This window comes from Salvelinus fontinalis, chromosome 2 (genome assembly GCF_029448725.1).
Source record: "Salvelinus fontinalis isolate EN_2023a chromosome 2, ASM2944872v1, whole genome shotgun sequence".
Taxonomy (NCBI): Eukaryota; Metazoa; Chordata; class Actinopteri; order Salmoniformes; family Salmonidae; genus Salvelinus; species Salvelinus fontinalis.
This window is the reverse complement of record NC_074666.1, coordinates 38,171,194-38,193,046: the sequence shown is the minus strand read 5'-3', so window position 1 is coordinate 38,193,046 and position 21,853 is coordinate 38,171,194. Positions and strand designations below refer to the sequence as shown.

The following is a 21,853-nucleotide window of genomic DNA, read 5'->3' as shown; positions in this document are numbered from 1 at the left end:
TAAGACCGCACTCAAAGAGCTCTATTCCGCCATAAGTAAACAGGAAAACGATCACCCAGAGGCAGCGCTCCTAGTGGCGGGGGACTTTAATGCAGGGAAACTTAAATCTGTCTTACCAAATTTCTAGCAGCATGTTAAATGTGCAACCAGAAGGAAAACAAACTCTTGACCACCTTTACTCCACACACAGAAACACATACAAAGCTCCACAGACAGTGACGCATACATTTGCAATTTGGCAAATCTGACCATAATTCGATCCTCCTGATTCTTGCTTACAAGCAAAAATTAAAGCAGGAAGCACCAGTGACTAGCTCAATAAAAAAGTGGTCAGATGAAGCAGATGCTAAGCTACAGGACTGTTTTGCTAGCACAGACTGGAATATATTCCGTGATCCCTCCGATGGCATTGAGGAGTACACCACATCAGTCATTGGCTTCATCAATAAGTGCATCGATGACGTCATCCCCACAGTGACTAAGTACATACCCCAACCAGAAACCATGGATTACAGGCAACATCCGCACTGAGCTAAAGGCTAGAGCTGCCGTATTCAAAGAGGGTGACTAACCCGAAACCTTATAAGAAATCCTGCTATACCCGCTGATGAACCATCAAACAGGCAAAGCGGCAATACAGGACTAAGATTGAATCGTACTACACCGGCTCTGATGCGCGTCGGATGTGGCAGGGCTTGTAAACCATTACAGACTACAAAGGGAAGCACAGCCGAGAGCTGCCCAGTGACACAAGCCTACCAGACGAGCTAAACTACAGCATGTGCTGACCAACTGGCAAGTGTTTTCACTGACATTTTCAACCTCTCCCTGCTCGAGTCTGTAATACCAACATGTTTCAAACGGACCACCATAGTCCTTGTGCCCAAGAACACTAAGGTAACCTGCCTAAATGACTACCGATCCGTAGCACTCACGTCTGTAGCCATGAAGTACATGGAAAGGCTGGTCATGGCTCACAACACCATTATCCTAGACCCACTCCAATTTGCATACCGCACCAACAGATCCACAGATGATGCAATCTCTATTGCACTCCACACTGCCCTTTCACACCTGGACAAAAGGAACCCCTAAACTACCTTTCAAACGTTTGGGATCACTTAGAAATGTCCCTGTTTTTTAGAGAAAAGCAAATTTTGTCCATTAAAATAACATAAAATTGATTAGAAATACAGTGTAGACATTGTTAATGTTGTAAATGACTATTGTAGCTGGAAACGGCAGATTTTTTATGGAATATCTACATAGGCACATTATCAGCAACCATCACTCCTGTGTTCCAATGGCACGTCGTGTTAGCTAAGCCAAGTTTATAATTTTATAAGGCTAATTGATCATTAGAAAACCCTTTTGCAATTCTGTTAGCACAGCTGAAAACTGTTGTCCTGATTAAAGAAGCAATAAAACTGGTCTTCTTTTGACTAGTTGAGTATCTGGAGCATCAGCATTTGTGGGTTCGATAACAGGCTCAAAATACCCAGAAACAAAGATCTTTCTTCTGAAACTCGTCAGTCTATTCTTGTTCTGAGAAATGATTGCTATTGCATGTGAGAAATTACCAAGAAACTAAAGATCTCGTACAGCGCTGTGTACTAACTACTCCCTTCACAGAACAGTGCAAATTGGCTCTAGCCAGAATAGAAAGAGGAGTGGGAGGCCCCGGTGCACAACTGAGCAAGAGGACAAGTACATTAGTGTCTAGTTTGAGAAACAGACGCCTCACAAGTCCTCAACTGGCAGCTTCATTAAATAGTACCCGCAAAACACCAGTCTCAACGTCAACAGTGAACTGGCCTTCTAGGCAGAGTTGCAAAGAAAAAGCCATATCTCAGACTGGCCAATAAAAAGAAAAGATTAAGATGGCCAAAATAACACAGACACGGACAGAGGAACTCTGCCTAGAAGGCCAGCATCCCGGAGTCGCCTCTTCACTGTTGACGTTGAGACTGGTGTTTTGCGGGTACTATTTAATGAAGCTGTCAGTTCAGGACTTGTGAGGCGTCTGTTTCTCAAACTAGACATTATATTCTTTGTGTCAGACTCATTAAAGAACAAATCTTTGTCGAGGTGAGTAATCGCTGTTCTGATATCCAGAAGCTCTTTTTGGTCATAAGAGAAGGTAGCATCAACATTATGTACAAAATAAGTTACAAACAATGCGAAAAAACACACAAAATAGCACAATTGGTTAGGAGCCAGTAAAACGGCAGCCATCCCCCCTCCGGCACCATTCTTCAGGTTGACACTACAAGATCTGTACACCTGTATGAGGATTTTCTCCCATCCTTCTCTAGCTCTGTCAGTTTGTATTTGCCCACTATGAAATTGTGAAAATGATAATGTCCTTTTAGTGGAAGAGCGGTTTGTAAAGACCACCTGAAATTTTATCCTGTTTTGGTGGGATGGAGTTTAGACCAATAACAAAGAGTTTCCAATTACAGCTTGTTTTCAGATTACATATCCCTCCCATAATCTTGTCCAATTAAGCCCCTCAAATCAGGCCACTCCCAGCCAGTTCTGGCAAAATTCTTGCTTGAGAAATTGCTCTTTGCTAAGAAGCTATTTTTGTCTCTTTTTATCCATTTAAAAAAATATATTAATAACAGTAAGGTACTTAATTGTTACCCAGAAATTATTTGATACCGAGATAGAAACAGCTGCCTTTAAAAGAGATATTCAATGACTGATTTGATCTACCAATCACTGCCCTTTATGAGGCTTGTGAAAAGCTCTCTGGTCTTTGTAGTTGAGTCTGTGCTTGAAATGCATTTGGAAAGTATTCAGACCCTTTGACTTTTTCCACATTTTGTGATAGCCTTATTCTACAATTGATTAAATCATTACCCCCCTCATCGATCTATACAAGTTTGGCAGCGATTACAGTCTTGTCTTCTTGGGTATGACACTACAAGTTTGGCACACGTGTATTTGGGGCGTTTGTCCCAGTCTTCTCTACAGAGCCACATCTCTGTCAGGTTGGATGGGGAGTGTCACTGCACAGCTATTTTCAGGTCTCTCCAGAGATGTTAGATCAGGTTCAAGTCCGGGCTCTGGCTGGGCCACTCAAGGACATTGAGACTTGTGCCGAAGTCACTCCTGCGTTGTCTTGGCTGTATGCTTAGAGTCATTGTCCTGTTGGAAGGTGAACCTTTGCTCCAGTCTAAGGTCCTGAGCGCTCTGGAGCAGGTTTCCATCAAGGATCTCTCTCTACTTTGCTCTGTTCATCTTTGGCTCATTCCTGACTAGTCTTCCAGTCCCTGCCACTGAAAAACATCCCCACAACATGATGCTGCCACCACCATGCTTCCCCGTAGGGATGGTGCCATGTTCCCTACAGACGTGACGCTTGGCATTCAGGCCAAATAGTTACATTTTTATTTTTTATTTTATTACTCATGGTCTGAGAGTCCTTTAGGTGCCTTTTAGCAAACTGGAATTTTGCTGTCAATGTGCCATTTACTGAGGAGTAGCTACCGTCTGGCCACTCTACTATTAAGGCCTGATTGGTGGAGTGCTGCAGAGATGGTTGTCCTTCTGGAAGGTTCTCCTATCTCCACAGAGGACATCTGGAGCTCTGTCAGAGTCACCATCGGGTTCTTGGTCACCTCCCTGACCAAGGCCCTTCTCCCCCAATAGCTCAGCTCTAGGAAGAGTCTTGGTGGTTCCAAACTTCTTCCATTTAAGAATTATGGAGGCCACTGTGTTCTTGGGGACCTTCAATGCTGCAGAATATTTTTGGTACCCTTCCCCAGATCTGTGCCTCGACACAATCCTGTCTTGGAGTGCAACAGACAATTTCTTCGACCTTTTGGGTTCTGAGAATATACTTATTCATGTCAATGATGGAGTGCTGAGGTTTAGAGGGTTTTTACATCAGAAGTGAATGGTTATCTCTAGGAGCCAGATGGCTTTGGAATGTGCTTGGTGGACAGGAGGAAGACACAGGATTGCTATAGGGGAAACGGGTGAACATCTGTGGATTAGGAAAATGAGGGGTTGAGGTCAGTTCAGATCCCCTTAAGGGAGAAATTATGGTTTATTACCCTATTACTTTGTCTTCCTGTCAAACCATAATAGATGTAAGGATTGGAGAGAAGGAGGAGTGCCTAAATTGGAGCATATATACTTGTGGTGGTGGAAACATGTTTTGTCTGAATGCAGCTATATAAATAAACTTGGTTAAGCTTTCATAATGTCCGTTGAGTGTTTTACTCTTAGAATTAGAACCTAACAGACCTCATGGCTTGTTTTTTTCTCTGACATGCACTGTCAACTGTGGGACCTTATATAGACAGGTGTGTGTTACATTTTGAGTCTCATAGCAAGTGCCTGAATACTTATGTAAATAAGGTAGTGTCATATCCAAGATGACTCGAGGCTGTAATCGCTGCCAAAGGTGCTTTAACAAAGTACTAAGTAAAGGTTCTGAATACTTATGTAAATGTCAGATTTCAGATGTCCTTTTATAAATGTGCACAAATTTCAAAAAAGCAGTTTTTGTGTGTAGATTGAGGCAAAATATATATTTTATCCATTTGTAACATAAAAAAATGTGAACAAAGGGAAGGAGTCTGAATACTTTCCAAATGCATATGCCATTTAGTAACCGCTTTTATCCAAAGTGACTTGGGGTCATGCGGGACCTTACAGATGTTGTATGTATGGTGGACAGAGTTATTTCATTTGTAAAAAAATATATATTTTCACTTTGAAGGGATACTTTGGGATTTTCTCAATGAGGCCATTATCTACTTCCCCAACTCATGGATACAATTTGTATGTGTCTGTGTCCAGTATGAAGGAAGTTAAAGGTAGTTTTGCGAGCCAATGCTAACTAGCATTAGCGCAATGACTGGAAGTCTAATAGTATCGGCTAGCAGACTTAAAAATGGCATCCACAAGTTCATCTGACTGGGAAAGTAGATAAAGGGCCTCATTGTAAAAATCCTGAAGTATCCCTTTGACATTATGGAGTATTTTGTATAGATCAATGACCGAATCACATCTATTTCAATCCTACTTTGTAATACACTAAACACATGCGTGCACACACGCAATCACATCAAGTGGAGGCAGCTCATTCATTCTAACCAAGAAGACTACCATATAAAGACAGAAAGGCTAGATGTTTCATGCCATGACAACGTCACTACATGTGTCACTCTTGGAATCTAAATTATGCATTATGGAGGATGACGTCTGTACAGTGAACAGATTGGACCACACGGTGTGTTTCCTTACATCAGGGGTGAAGGGGGCCTTCAGCCTGCCAGCCTTCAGCCTTTTAAAGTTGATGGATCGGAAGATGTGGTGGGCCTTCACCTCCGTAGCACCCTCCCCCTGGCAGCCCAGCCTCTCACTGGGCTCTTTGGCCAGCAGCTGGGCGGAGACAAGAGTGAGAGATAGCAGTGTTACTAAGCAACAAAGTAAATATGTTATACTGATGAATGATTGACTGATCTGCTGTATAGACCCAGTCGGTAATAGATGGTTACCTAGGTTACCCCATTGGCTCACAGCAAAAACTTGACCTTTTCAAAGCTATTTTCTTGTCTGCTTGTTTTAGTTCATTATAAAACTACATTTAAAGAAAAATGTGTCTAAAGATTCAACATTGCCTGCTCCCTAACATTCTCCCTACTTAAAAAACGGTATATTGTACGGCTTCCCTAATGCCCCGTTTCATGACGATGCTAGCAGCCACTTAAGTGAGTGAGTGCTAGTTAGCTACCGACCGGAACAATAAGCTAGCCAAGACCAACAACACAAACAAACGGACTATACAGCTACAAGTAGTGAGTGGAGTTACAAACGGGCTGTACTTAACAAGTTAAATGTCTTAACTGTGATTAAATGTTTTCCACACACACACACATAGCTACGTGTAGCCTACGCATCCCCACATTTACCACACCAAATAGCCTCAAGCCACAGGGCTCTTCTCGCAGGCTGTATTTCCCTACATGGGCGCATTACGAACTGTGGGTTGGGATTTTTGACCTGGCTACATGATTTTTGTATATATAGTTTATGTAGAAGAAAAAAAACATGATCCTCTGTCAACTAACTTTCATTATTGACTACAGAGTAAACCAAAGGACCAGCTTTGGATAAATGTACACGTCAGGGTTGGAGTTAATTTAATCTTAATTAGAAGGTAATGAAATTCAACACAGCAGCTTCTCGGCATATTTTGTTGTTTCTGTATAACATCAACGACGAAGTTGCCTCTTACAATGGGGTTCAATAGGAAAGAATGTTGGTTTTCCCCAATTTATGGGCATGGTCGAGGAGAATTCCTTATTATTATGTGGATACTGACTGGGACTATGTGTTTGGAGTTTTCAAATCATCAAAGACAACCTTTTGTGCTTATATTAGAAGTCATAAAAAAACGGAATAAAAGCGTCCTTCATGCACGTACGTCACGAATGCAAATTCTTTTTTTAAACATGACGCTGCCTTCACAAATAAAAGTCAGTACTATAAAGATATATTTTGATATGCAAAGCAAATGCCTTTGCCAACAGACAAAGCATGATCTCATGTTGCTGATAATATGAAGAGGTACTGCAGTCCAGTACCATTTTGCAGAGGGACTTGGTGTCCTCTGAGAACTTGTCTGAGTACTCCTCCTCCACGTCTCTGACCAGCCTCTCCACTTCCTCACGTTTGATCTTCTTCTTGCGCTGCTGGAAGGGAGACTGGCCCTCGATCATCTCATACAGCAGACAGCCCAGCGCCCACCAGTCTGGGCTGAATGTGTAGCGCTCATTCTTAACCACCTCCGGAGCTGACACACACACATTAGGATGACAGGCACGCATACATACGTATGCGCACACAAACAGACACATGATTACGAAGCATTTACGTAATACTTATGACTTTATGAATGTCGTTCATTTATACTAAACAAAAATATAAATACAACACGCAACAATTTCAAAGATTTTACTGAGTTACAGCTCATATAAGGAAATCAGTCAATTTAAATAAATTCATTAGGCCCTAATCTATGGATTTCACATGACTGGGCAGGGGGACAGTCATGGGTGGGCATAAGAGGGCAAAGGCCCACCCACTTGGCATCCAGGCCCTACCACTGGGGAGCCAGGCACAGCCAATCAGAATACGTTTTTCCCCACAAAAGGGCTTTATTACAGACAGAAATACTCCTCAACACAACCCTAGCACCCCTCAGACGATCCCGCAGGTGAAGAAGCTGGATGTGGAGATCAAGGTCTAGCGTGGTTATACGTTGTCTGCGGTTGTGAGACCTGTTGGACGTACTGCGTAAATTCTCTACGTAAATTCTCTAAAACGAGATTGGAAGCAGTTTATGGTAGCAACAGCTCTGGTGGACATTCCTGCAGTCAGCATGCCAATTGCACTCTACCTCAAAATTTGAGACATCTGTGGCATTGTGTTCTGTGACAAAACTGCACATTTTAGAGTGCCTTTTATTGTCCACAGTACAAGGTGCATCTGTGTAACGATCATGCTGTTTGATAAGCTTCTTGATATGCCACACCCGTCAAGTGGATGGAATATCTTGACAAAGGAGAAATGCTCAATAACAGGGATGTAAAGAAATTTGCACAACATTTGAGAGAAATAATCTTTTTGTGCGTATGGAACATTTTGGGGATTTTTTATTTCAGCTCATGAAACATGGGACCAACACTTTACATGTTGAGTTTATATTTTTGTTCCTTGTATATTGGTACTGTTCATTATACAGTACAGGAACAGTATCTGAAAAAAAATATGTTAAATATCTTTTGTTGAATGTTGTTGAATGTACTTACCCATGTACCCAACGGTGCCAACTCGACCCTTGATAGTCTCTCCCTCGGGCACGTGGACAGCCAACCCCAGGTCTGATATCCGGATATGGCCTAAAGGAACACATCACACACTGTGTTACAGTACACTGCCTAATGCTGGAACAGTTAACCTTGTGTCATATGACATGCTATCCCCACAGACGATGCATATCAATGGAGATCCCCGGGTACGGCCAATCACGACACAACACAACAAGACACATACAGTATTACATAGCATACCCTTCAATCCGATGTCATTTGACAGGCTATCTCCAGTCTGGAGTCTGGACAAGAGACTATGTATATCAATAGAGGGCTTCCTTTGGTCAAAGCAGATCTCATGAAAGCCACATACTGTGGAAACATTATCTATGTTATTTTGCTAAAGAGCTCCATTCAGTGGTAGCAAAATTCACTGACAACCTTGAGAAAGCAGGAGCCCTCATCTTGAGACAAGTCTTTTCATAGACAATCTGCTCCCTCTATTGGTGAATAACAGAATGGTAGCCTTGGTTCACACAAGCAGTAAGGTCTGGCTACAGAGAGCTACAGAATGTGTGCAGGCTTTTGTTCCAGCCCATCACAAACACACCGGATCTATTAATCATCAAGACCTTGATTAGTTGAATCAATTGTTTTAAAGTAGTGCTCAGCTGGAACAACAAGGTATGCAGGCTATTGTTCCAGGACCATGGTTGGTCTCCAAGACCAGGGTTGGTCCATTAGAATATTTATTTACTTGTATACAAGTGGGCATTCATATTATTGCTATCTCTACTCACCATGGTCGTCCAATAGTATGTTCTCAGGCTTCAGGTCCCTGGAAGAAGAGAGAAATACCAGGAGTTATGAAACTAAGAACTAACTTTTATCGCCTCCAACAGCATTGTGAGCAGCCGAGAGACAGATTTACAAAACTTTGACAAGCTCTCCATCGCTCCTTCTCTTTGTTTCTCTCTACATCTTGCTATCTATTGTTCTCCCTCTCTCCCCCCCTTTCTTTCAATCTACATCTTGCTAGCCATCATTCTCCCTCTCTCCATTTCTCTCTCTCCCTTTTGAAAACATGAAGCGCTCTCTCTCTTTCTCTCCATCCGCCCTTGTAAGCTGATACTTGTGTAAACACTAAATATGCTCCATAAAGTTCCTGCAGCCTTGTAAGCAGAAAGCTGAGTACCCGCTAAACCATTCCCTTAGAACAGCCTTGTGTGTGTGTGTGTATGCATATGTGCCTGTGTGTGTGTGAGACTGTGTGTGCAGCCCCACCTGTAGACGATCCTCTCTCTGTGCAGGTCCTCCAGGCCACAGGCCAGCTCGGCAGAGTAGAACACAGCCCTCTTCTCCTCAAAGCCAGCGTCTCCCATGTGGTAGATGTGGAACTTGAGGTCTCCCCCGTTCATCAGGGTGAGCACCAGACACAGAGCGTCCTTCGTCTCATAGGCGTACGCTAGACTCACCTCCATGAGAGACAGACAACACGGTCATATTCATTAGGCACCAAACAAAAGAAAACAGACTTAAACAGGGAGGGACTACCTGAACTTGTCCAATAAGCGCTTGTTTTCGCTACATTCTGTTATGGTGTGCCCTAATGAATACCCTGGGTTTAGAGACCAGTTCGAAGCTATGAGTTAAGAAAAGGAGAGGAGTGTATGTGGGAAACAGAATGAACATCTAAGCCCACTTTTGGCCAGAACATTGGATCACCGACTGATGGATGTCCAAATAAAACAAGTCTAAAATGGGTTGTGTGGGGTGGGTCACTTGAAATGAAAACAAACCCCACTGAACCAAACCCTGATGTTATCTTTTAATTACTAGTGTTGTTTTTATTATTATTAAGAGCTATCACACAGTCGTCTGGAAGAGCCATCTAGACTCAACTGGTCAAAAGTGTTTATGTTGCGGTCAACAGTTGAATTCGATGAGTTCAGACATCTTGACATCTTTGGTCGAAATATGAGTAAGTGGTGCAGCATAATATATGAATGTAGATCATGTACTGTATACATTAAATATATTACATATACGGTACATACAGATAGGATTTTTAGCCCAATTTTTTTTTAAATTCAAACTTATGGGCGAGTCAAAATCTGTTTTGTTAAACTTTTCTCTAAATAAGCTTTGTTGGACAATTTAAGGTCAATACACTGCATTTCAAACAGTTAGGAATGACATAATGTAATCTAAATCGGGGCTTGAAAAATTATACCTAGGCTAAATATAAGCCTTCCACAAACACAAGACCTACTAATAATTACATTATATTATGAAAATATACTGAATAAAAATATAAAAGCAACATGCAAAGTGTTGGTCCCATGCTTTATGAGCTGAAATAAAAGATCCCTGAAATTTTCCATCCACACAAAAAGCTTATTTCTCTCAAATTTTGTGCAAAAATGTGTTTACATCCCTGTTAGTGAGCATTTCTCTTTTGCCAAGATAATCCATCCACCTGACAGGTGTGGCATTTCAAGAAGTTGATTAAACAGCATGATCATTACACAGGTGCACCTTGTGATGGGGACAATAAAATGCCACTCTAAAATGTGCAGTTGTGTCACAGAACACAATGCCACAGATGTCTCGCAGGAATGTCCATCAGAGTTGTTGCCTGAGAATTGAATGTTCATTTCTCTACCATAAGCCACCACCAATGTCATTTTAGAGAATTTTGCAGTACGTCTAACAGGCCTCACAACCACACACCATGTTTTACCATGCCAGCCCATGATATCCATATCCGGCTTCTTGGCCTGCGGGATCGTCAGACCAGCCACCTGGACAACTGATGAAACTCAGGAGTATTTCTGTCTGTAATAAAGCCCTTTTGTGGGGAAAAACTAATTATGATTGGCTGAGCCTGGCTCCCCAGTGGGTATATTCTTGTTCCGTATAGTTTAACATGCTTTTTTTGCAATAATCACTGATCTGGCTTTCATGTCTGTCGATGAAAATGCCCTTTTTGTTACAAATTTAACCAGAACCATGCACATCCACCAATAATGACCAAATACTTGAGGCAGGCATTATAGAAAATGAACACAGATCTCAAACAATCTCTAGTGAGTAGCCAGCTAATATTTGTATTTCAAGTCTAGCCAACTTGGATCTATATGCTTGCTAACAAGGTAGAACAGCTGAACTATTATGAACACACGCTCCTGTCCATCTCCAACTGTTTGAACAACAGCCTGTTCACTTTGTTTAGATGTTGAAATCAAGTGGCCAACCTGGATAAGATGCTTACTTCTCAGAATGAGAACAGTTGCCAATTCCTTATATAAATGCTTATTTATAAAACACAGACTAGAGAGCTAGCACATAATAGTATGTAGCTAAAATGCTGCTTACGGTACTGCAAAAACTGAGCATTCATTTTCCACAATCATGTTCATTGATAACTCCCGTTTTAGTAGGGTCTACTCTATTCTACATTTTGGAAGTTGAGACATAAAAAGGGTATCGTTAGAAGGGGACATTGACCAAACCTCAAATGCAAATAGCGAGTTGAAACTGTTTGTTGTCAGACAGGAAGAAGTGATCTTTTATCTTTGTTGCTGTGGGTGGCAAGGGGCTGGGCTTGGTGTCTGTGTGCGAGTGGGAAGGTGCACAGTGCACACAGCACAGAAGGAGTGAAGGAGACGAGACCAAATAAAAACCTAGAGACTTGCGATAAAGGCATTTGGAACATTGCGCTAAAACATATATTCAAATTAAATTTGATATCGCACAACCCTACATACAGTGCATATCTTATACCGCCTACCATTTGTCACGTATGTAAGTAGGTAGCTCGAATACTTACTACAAACCTACTGTTGACTTTCTCTAAAATCTGCTTCTCGTTCAAGGCCATGGACTCTCCTTTCCTCTTCTTAATCCTCTTCTTCTCCAACTTCTTACACGCGTACATCTTTCCTGTGGCTCGCACCTGGCAAGCACACACCTGACGAGAGAAGTGGATGAGAGAGAGAAAGGGAGAGGAGGAGGGTGGGGGGGGGTCAAGAGAAAAGTGATGAACACCCCATTGCAATGTCTACTCTTTGACCCAGTAAATACAATGTAATGGTGGCATGACCCATTTCACACCACAAGATGACACCAGTTAAATGGCAGTTATTTCCCAAACACACAGTTTATAATTGTATAGGCCCATCAAATTACATCCAGACAGATCCTTGTTGGACCTTGTTGATCATTTACAAGTTGATGAAGAGACTAACTTTATTTCTCATTATCCACTTCTAAAATCTCATTCGAAATGAAAGGATGCTTTAGTTAGAGAGAAACAGAGAGAGTCCTTACCTCACCAAAGCCTCCCTTTCCTAATACCCTGTACTGTCGGAATGTGTTCTTGGTGACTGGCTGCCTATGACACAGAGAAGAGGGTCAATACAATAGAAAACAACACAACTTTATTGTCCAATGTGGGGCAAATTTGCTCAACTTCATGGACATACACTGACTGTACAGCAGCAACGCACAGGAACATACACATCTGACTTTGTAAGTAAACGGCTTGACCATTACACTTTAACAATGTTTTTGCTTTAAAAATACTATTCTGTCAAATATTCTGTTTTATCTTGTAAAGAAAGACTTGAGTTTGGCCCAGCACCAAAGACAAGATGAGACAACTTTCTTAAGGCCTTTAACAAGTGTTGGCATATTTACTGTGAGTCAAAGTATGCGTCCCAAATGGCACTCTATTCCCTACATAGTGCACTACTTTTGACCAGAACTCTATGGGACCTGGTCAAAAGTAGTGCACTAAAAGTGCAATTTACGAAACAGCCAAAGTGATGAAAGTGTGTGGGTAAACTTAATCTATGACTATTATGGGAAGGGCATTGCACAAGCCTTGCCTCTCTGCTAGGCTGATGAGTGGAGACATGTTCTGTTTGCAAATGTAAATAAATATAGAGACCATTCCATGTATGATAGGCCTGCTGGGCTAAAGGTCTTTAAATGGCCCATATAGGACCAGACGGAGAGAACATATTAAACCAGTTTTAAGGTCTCTGCACTGGCTGCCTGTGAGTTTTAGAATACATTTTAAGATTCTTCTATTGGTTTTTAAAATCAATCCATGATTGTGCACCCCAATGCATGTCAGACATGCGTTAAAGTTATGTACCCAGTAGGTCTCTCAGGTCCTCTGGCACTGGCCGTTTATCTATCCCAAAGCCTAGGACCACGAGGCAGGGAAAGGCAGCCTTTAGTTATTACGCCCCAACCATCTGGAATAGCCTGCCAGAGAACCCGAGGGGGGCCGAAACTGTGGACATATTTATATGAGATCTTAAAACATACCTTTTTAGCTTTGCTTTTGCTCAGGGTGCTTTTTAGTCGTTCAGTTTCTATTGCTATTCTTTTGCTTTTCATCCTCTTATGTTAATTGTGTAGTAAATATTTCAGTTTAGTTTTTTCCTGTAAAGCACATTGTGTAGCATTCCATGTCTGAAATGTGCTGTATAAATAAAGCTTGATTTGAAATATGAGTATGAATGTAAACGAAACCAAAAGTGTAGGTTATACAGTACATCACAATGCCACTATCCTGAACACTATCAATCGCTTCATAACATTGTATGTGCATTGTGTAGAGCTTTTAACAAATACATTTGTCACAAAGCTCTTAACGGTAAACTGGCCTAAAAACCCATGAGACCAAGTTGAGGAACAGTTGATAAGAATAACTCTAGATAGGAGGAAACCTTGAGAGACGCTAATATATGTATATAAATCACAGCAATAGGAGAATTAACAGCAGAGCATATCAAAAACACAGCCAGCCCCATTGTTGAGGAGTACACGTGACTAGGAGGATACTATGGAGTGGTGAGAAGTTGCCGTAACATGTAATCACTCGTGCTGTGTTGAGGTGAGGTTCTCAGGCTGATAAGAGTGTGTGTGTATGTGTGTGTGCTCATAAGTGTGGGAAGCAGCAAAAGGGTGTGAGAGTATTTGTCATTTTCTCTTTGATTTCAAGTTCAACTAGTAGGCTACCATACCTCTCCAGCCACTTCCACTGCAGGAATCGGTTATAGTACATGCTGTCGAGGTAGTCTGCGAAGGGAGCCACGCTCAGGTAGTCATGGATCAGTCTACAACAAAGGACAGAACACAGTCAGAACACATACAGCCCACTACATGACCTAAACAGGAAATACTCTGGTCCCTCCCTAAGGCCTTGAGTTTTTTCTGGTCAGGTCACATGACCAGGAAAATCTCCAGGCCCTACACATGTACCATGCTGCTACGCCATGGGCCCATTTCTCTGTCTACTATTCCCCAAACATCAGTTCACATCTAAACATGAATTAACCCCAACCAGATGGAGGAATGACATAAAGAGTCAGTTCATGTTGTTGGAACAGTTGTGAGAATGTTCTAGAATATAAATGTTGCTGAATGGAATGGCGGTGATTGAAGTTGCTAGGGTTGATTGATTAGAACTATTTTCATCAGCCGCCACATACACTCAATGCTGTTGACATGCCCATACAACAAGTGTGAACAACTGTTCACAGGATGTTGCACAATGTAGGAGACAATTTAAATGAAAACTCCAAAATTCTGCCTCTTGGCATATTTTATCACTGAAAATTACCCTTTATTCTTAACTGACTTCCTTCGTTGAATAATGCTGTGATGATCATTAAAAAGAAAAATCGACCTTTTCCCATCTTGAATATATCCCATATGCTAAGTAAGTATTGATGTTAGTTTATTCTCTGTGACTGGGTTTCTGTGTTAACAGACTCACTTGGTGCACTCGTTGAAGAGTTCTTTACAGGGCTCCTGCTCCTGCTCCAGTCTCTCTGTAAACTGACCCATCATTTCCTCCCCCAACTCAGGGACATGATCCTCTGACTACAGGGGGATGGAACACAATACAGCATGTATTTCATATATATGACGTCATAGGCCCAGATTAAGCCCTCTCCTGAATTAAAAAGCATGCTCGATGGAGTATCTTAATTGAAATAGATTTTTTGACCGTGAATAGTTTTAATCTGGGCCCGGGAAACCACACGTCACCATTATTGAATATTTGACATCAAATCACTCATTGGCTGAAAATAGGTGTTCTTCTACTGTACCTTTGGGCTGAAGTACTTGTCTAGGAGCTCCTGAGCACACTCCCTCCTCTTCTCATCTGGACTGACCTCATACTCTGCCTGTGGGGGGAAGAAACAGTAGCATACATCATTCAAACGCTCGTACACCTGCTCTAACAGGGCAGTTCTACTATTTCCACATAACAGTAGCCTACAATCTAGTACTTTCTGTACAACCTCTGATGGTACCAAAATACCACATCACTGCAACCACAGGGTCATGTTCAGTAGGCACGCAGCCGTAAAACACTATTTGAAACTGAAGAGATACTACCTGAGTATGTTCATTAAACAAGTTTAATATGCATACTGAACACAACCCAGTCCTACTGTAAGTAGTACATCCCTTCACTAAGGCACAGTTCTACAAAGCCACACGCCTGGGTCCCACTCCAAAAATCTTTTTTATTTTAATATTTCTCTCTGTGTTGTTGATTCCCGAATCCTGCTAAGTACAAAAGCATCAAGCCCATGTGTCATGCCATCATCCAGCAGCATGACTTACAGTAAGCTAAGAGCCTCACTCTAAAGTGCTTCCGATGGACTCTCAGCACAACTTGTCCATAATGGTTAATGACAGTTGAGACGGTTCAAATCTCATTTGCTCCTTCTCATGTAGCCCAGGCTCTGTGCGAGGCAGGAAGGAGACAGTGCAGTAAAAGGACATGATCACTACTTACGAAGTTTGAGAAGACTGCTTGATAAAAGCTGTTATGACTGTCTGCTCTCTCTTAATTCATAAAGTCAGCCACCTATTCATCATTTTACTGCCATTGACTATCTTCATTATGCTACTAGCTATCATCCCATTGAGCCTTTTCCTACTTGGCTTTTGCATTTGTTAAATCAACCGGAGAGGATCTAGCTACAAGGACACTTCCTCATATCAATATTAGCATGTGTGAGTAATAATGTGTTAGAGGGAAGGAGATAAAGTGGGTGGCTCATGACTGAGTGTGTGTGTGTGTGTGTTAGTTGGATCTGTCCGAAATGGATCCATGGCTTTCCCACCCAACCAGATGTAAATACAAATAAAAAAAGGAAAACAGAGACCTGTTCAAATGGACCCAAGGACAATCAGACCCATGTGGAAAAACAGACCCAAACAGACCAGTTCCGGTTCGGAGTCGAGAGACCCGTTCATATCCAAGAGTAGAAAGAGAGATAAAAGAAACCCCCCAACCGGCAGCGCCATCAATAAACAAGCAATATTGGCCAAGTATGTGTTCTTAACTGCCTATAACAAATGAAAGAAAAAACTATTCGTTGTAGAGCATAATCAACATTTTGTAGCCTATTGTTTTATTGGTTTCTACTTTTCAAAAACTATATTTGTCCACTTCACAGATCAGCTGTCAGAGATGAGAGCTAAATGCATCATGTCATTCCTATAGGCCTAGACGTCCACTGTATGATTTTAATATTTTAAAAAATGTATATAAAAAAGGAAGAGAAGCTTAGGCCTAGCCCTAGAGAGACCGAGATATAAGCACCATGTTCCCATTCTACATTTACATTTTAGTTCTGACACAGATATACATTTCTTTGTACTTGTCAGATAGGCTACTACTACTATACAGATATAGAGCCCCACAGTGGAGGTGTCATAATATTGAACAGAGGCTGGGAAACACACAGTATTAAATAGATCCATGAATACATGGAACTCTCTGCCACAACAGGTAACTCAAGCTAGCAACAAAAAAAAAACAGTTTAAAAAACACCTTAGTGCACAAAGGGAACTGTGAAGAGACACAGCCATTTTATATATCCTGTATTGTAATTTGCACTGTACTATGTATTAGACCTAGATATTGTGTGTATGTTCTGAAATGTAGGCTGTGTGTGGTGTTTTAATTGTATGTATTTCAGTCCTTGGCTAATGCATTATGTCATGTTTCATGTGGAACCACAGTAATAGTAGCTGATGCGTTTACTGCGGCTAATGTGGATCATAATAAATACCAAAAATCCATAAAACCTAGCGGTCAAAGAGTGAAATGGTTCCAATTGTTGTTCCACCATTCATTTTTCCCTTATTGAATTTTATAAAAACTTAAAATAAAGGGCTTTGTTTCGTAGGCTTACCCTGGCATGACGTTTTGATAACCATGTAAATCTCTCTCGGACAAAGTGACTTTTATCAATATATTCGGCTCTATTTACTCTGATTCTAAAATGCTAATTAGCATCAAAGTAGACATCATGCAAGGCTATGAATCCCTGCAAGCTCCTGCACGTCATCTAGCTGACACCTTTGCTAACAGGTATTGTGTCAATTTAAAACTTGCACAAGATAATTCAAAGAATTGTCAATTTAAAGAAATATAGCCAATTTATTCATTACTATATGTAGCTAAAATTAGATAGTTAATCCTGCCTCGATGGCAGTCTCATCCAGATCATCATGGCATTTGTAGTTCTTTATGATAGCCACATTAGCATTTCATTTTGGGGGGTAAATACGGGAGAATATATTGATAAGTCACCTTGTACTAGAGAGATTTACACGGTTATCAAATCATCACACCACGGTAAGCCTACATGAAACACAGCCATTATTTGAAGTGTTTATAAAATCCCCCATGGGAAAAATGTATGGTGGAAAAACGATTGGAACCATTTCCTTGTTTGACCGCTAGGTTTTATGGGTATTATGACTCATACTGTGGTACTCTATAGGCGTACAGACAGAGGCTAATTCATTTTTTTTTTTTAAATAAAGATAAGCATTATATTGTTAGATTAAAGGGGTAAGTAACTCTGTTGCCTGGCTACCCAGACTCCTTGCTCTGGCCAAACGCTGCACCACTCCAATGGACGTTAGTTTCTTCTCCGCAATAAGTCTGGACCTGAGAACCTCCTCCAACATTCACCGAATGCGAACACATTCAGGGCCGTCTGATTGCTCCAGAAACCCATGGGTTGGGCCAGAGCCAGAACACAGGTGAAAGTAAAGCGGAAGTTTGAAAATTTAGCTTTGATATTCAGATTGATTAGATACGATCCAATCGCTGATGACTTCTTGTACAACGCCCCTCGTGCCCCTCATCATCACAAACGACTTCAAATGATGTCAGTCTCAGACTAAAGTATGTAGAGAACGACAGAGCAGCGGAATAATTTATTCTGAGTCGACAGGCTGGTAACCCTCATAGGCCCAAAACATACTTCCTCACCTCAAGTTCAACTGTAGGAGTCAGTTGGAACGCTGGTGCGCACTGCCTTCATAGGCCTGCATAGCTAATCCTAATAATATCCACACCCCACCATACCTTCACAAAAGTTTGACTTTATTAGTAATATCAAAAGTAATTCAAGTCATTGTTAATAAGGAAAATACGAACATGTTATTATATTGTGGCATTATTTTGCATCTTGCCCTCTTCGGTTTTTCCTCTTCATGGTTCGAGTGGGAGTAGCACTACAGTAGGCCTACCGGTAATTCTATTATATTGCGGCAAACACAACATTAAACTTAATTTGGCCAAAGAAAATGGCTCAACAGAAATAAATAAAAACACCTATTTCAACCTTCACAAAAGTTTTGAACAGGCTTATATTGCAGAAATTACCAACAAACGTGAGTGCCTACCAAAGGCCCACCCAACAAATTACAGCAAGAGGCTAATCCTATTTATTTTACAACAGGCCTACTTTTAACCTATCTTTTAACTAAATATGTAGCACAAACTTAAAAAGACAGTTCGAACTTCATTTAGCCAACAAAAATATCTCAGCAAAATGAAAAAAACTAAAACTTTTTGCCTCATTTAAAAGAACTGGTTTATATTTATTAAATAGGCCTACAATAATAATAATGATATACAAAAACAAATGAGAACAAATATGAAAATAAATTAATGTTAGAAAATTGCATCAAACCTGAATAGCGAGTTGCACACAGTCCATTTGACTGCGCCAACATTCTTCTCATCTTTGTTCACGAAAACTTATTCACGAAGACATTCACGAAGACATTCCCCTTATTGGCTTCTTTAACAGAGAACACTGTCCAATCGGGTCCAGTCAGTATACATTTTAATTGCACATACCCGAGATCCGTGGCAATTATATCAGACCCAACCCGGATCAAAGACAAAAGTCATAATTTAGGACTGCACTGGTCCCGGGTCAGACCTCAGAATTTCAGGCCTGTTGGACACGTGAAGACCTCTAGCGCGCGTGTGTGTATGTGTGTGTTCCAGAACAATATTTTAGAAGAATGCCACGCAATGCTATGGGGGTAAGCCAGGGTGGAGAGAGGAAGATCAAGTTTATCATTGAGTCAACAGGTAGGGGCTCTGAACAACACACTGGTAGGCTAGCTAACCTGCTGCCCCCCCTGCACCTCCACATCACCCCCTAACACTGCACCTTCCCTCGCGGGCCTGGGTGGGTAGAACCTAAACATTATTCCACAAGAGCGTAGTGCGGGGCGCATTCACTGAAAAAGTAGAGGGGAGGGAGGGCGGAAAATTGACGCAGATCGCCACCCTTTGCTCCCAGAAGTCAAGAGATCCTGTATTTCATGAGGGAAAGGAAAGGGGGATACCTAGTCAGTTGTACAACTGAATGCCTTCAACTGAATGATTTCCCCTCTCCTTCCCCCTAACACATGAGAACTTGAGATACATTTGGACAAGCTCATTCAGTCCTTCAGAAGATGTGCATCTCGAGGAAAAACAAACACAAGTGTTTTAATCCTGCCTATCTGTCTTCTTGCTTACCACAGTGTCCAGGAATTTGACACAGCGCCTCAGCTCAACCCGGGTTTCACAGAACTGCCGAAAGAGCATGCGTCCGATTGGCTGCCGCTCACAAAGGCTGTTATAGTATTTCTCTGTGGAAGAACACAAGACAGGGGTGTCAATGAGGGCCTCTCTCGGGGTATAATGAAAACACTCAAGCACAAAAACACGTTAGAAGTAAATAAATATATACTGTACTGTGCATAACGCACATGCTCACGCCCACTCAAAGGCGTGTGCACTTAAACATCTTGTATAGACATAGGGCAAATTAGCAAATGTACTGTATGAGTACTCTGAATATCAAACTATTCCCACACACCTCTGCCTAACCACCCTTTGTAGACAGAGAAATGGTTATGAATGAGGTCTAGACGTACCCTACACACAGCACAATCTCATCTTCAACTAATTAATCAGAAACGGTCCATCGTCTCTCCACATGTGTAAATAGCTATGGGGAGGTATTTTACATTTATATATCCAAGTTATTAGGCCCCATTTCCTTGTCTGTCTGCGTATGTGTGGTGAACAACAAATTGACAGAGGGATACTGCGATTTGCATCTGCGGCTCAGTTAGATGCAAAAGAGGACACAGGAGGCTGTATGACCCAAAAACCAATGTGAGGATCCAGCCGAGCCTAAGGAGGACATGTGTAGGTGGCCGTTATTGAGTAAATATATTTGAGAGCTGCTGCAAGCTCCTCTCTGTAACCGGAGAGCAACTTTAGACACACACAAGCGCACAGTGCAGACACAGCTATTAGCTAGCTGTTACATTTTTCAGGAGCAGACATCCTTTTGGAAGTGTTAGGCCTATGCATGTGCGGTATGGTACCTTACATGCTATCTGCTAGGGCTGCTGCGGTGACCTTATTACGGCCACACCGGAATCTCATTTTATGCACTCTGGACATGCTTTGGTAGTACCCAACTTTCTAACTACCATCAGGTCCTAATGGTCTGGTACTCAGAGATCTATGGTCCCTCTAACTACTCTGATATCAATGCAAATGCAATCGAAAAATCGCATCAAACGCATCATCAAAACAAGAAAAATTGATGATTGTGCTGTTATATAATACATAGCCTACCGCATTTTAAGCATGGCAGAAAAAAGTCAACATTTTTCAAACTGATTTAAGAGGTCTTTGGTACATAATTGGTCTAGCTTTTGAGTGTGGACTGTATTAGTATGGATACTGGATGGACTGGCTACCTTATGCTATGCCCCAAAATGTACATCCATGAGTCTGGTAGAGAACGTATAGCCAAGCCCTAGGCGATGCTGTTGGTTCACTGATTGTGCAGGGCAGGCTTACAGTTAGCCTATAATTAGTGAATTTGTATTTGATTTTGAAAAGCCTAGTAATAGGGAAGTTTTGTATCACCTGTCAGGCAACGAGAACATGCTCCTCAAACAGATGTTGATGCGTGGAGTGAAATAAGTGTTGTTAAATGTATTTCTCAGCTGCTCATATTAAGCACATGCTCTGCTATATAACCCAAGTTGCCTACAAAATGGACCGGCGTGAAAGCACGCGGCCTCCATTCGCTATTCGAGGGCATACAGATTACATGTCTTTTTCCTCCTGCCCATTTGATAATTCTAATTTGGCCATTCCATTGGGCCATTCTAAATCGAAAGACAAGATTCAATTGAGATTTAGTCTGATGGATGAAAATATGATCACATGATGAAAGAACAGCTGTGCAGCCTGGGGCAAGGAACAGATCGCAAGCTTTTTTTGTTTTTGCTACTTTCTCAATAGCCTGTAGTCGCACCATGCTGCCCATATATGTGTTGATTTCTAAGACATTCTAAGGTTGGTATCGTTCACAACTAAAGTTGCCAAATAACTCAAAATGTAGCATATAGGACGTGTTTCGAATGATCACTTTTACGCTCAACATAGCCACTTCACATGCGCACTTGCTCTGTAATGGGAAAAAAATCCTTTCCATTTTATTTAGCTAAGTTCCATTATATTCTATAAAATCCTATAACATAATGGCATGGATCTTATAAACCGATCTTGTCAGCTAAACGAACAAGCCTACAGCTTATGGTACTGATTTATTTTACTTTAAATGTAGATGTTCAAAAGGCACAT

The 21,853-nt window shown here is 41.4% G+C and overlaps 1 protein-coding gene across 1 annotated transcript in view; it reads right to left on the bottom strand.

The window, feature by feature from the left end:
* LOC129818193 (G protein-coupled receptor kinase 6-like) overlaps window positions 1-21,853 on the bottom strand; it is a 53,171-nt gene that overhangs the window by 13,811 nt on the left and 17,507 nt on the right. Inside the window, exons 3-13 of the mRNA XM_055873894.1 lie at window positions 19,718-19,830; window positions 14,969-15,046; window positions 14,632-14,738; window positions 13,877-13,969; window positions 12,168-12,231; window positions 11,668-11,808; window positions 9,120-9,310; window positions 8,636-8,673; window positions 7,833-7,922; window positions 6,606-6,814; window positions 5,263-5,400 (exon numbers count right to left, since the gene is read on the bottom strand). Coding sequence (XP_055729869.1) covers window positions 5,263-5,400; window positions 6,606-6,814; window positions 7,833-7,922; window positions 8,636-8,673; window positions 9,120-9,310; window positions 11,668-11,808; window positions 12,168-12,231; window positions 13,877-13,969; window positions 14,632-14,738; window positions 14,969-15,046; window positions 19,718-19,830 — 1,262 coding nt within the window. The remainder of the gene's footprint in view (window positions 1-5,262; window positions 5,401-6,605; window positions 6,815-7,832; window positions 7,923-8,635; window positions 8,674-9,119; window positions 9,311-11,667; window positions 11,809-12,167; window positions 12,232-13,876; window positions 13,970-14,631; window positions 14,739-14,968; window positions 15,047-19,717; window positions 19,831-21,853) is intronic.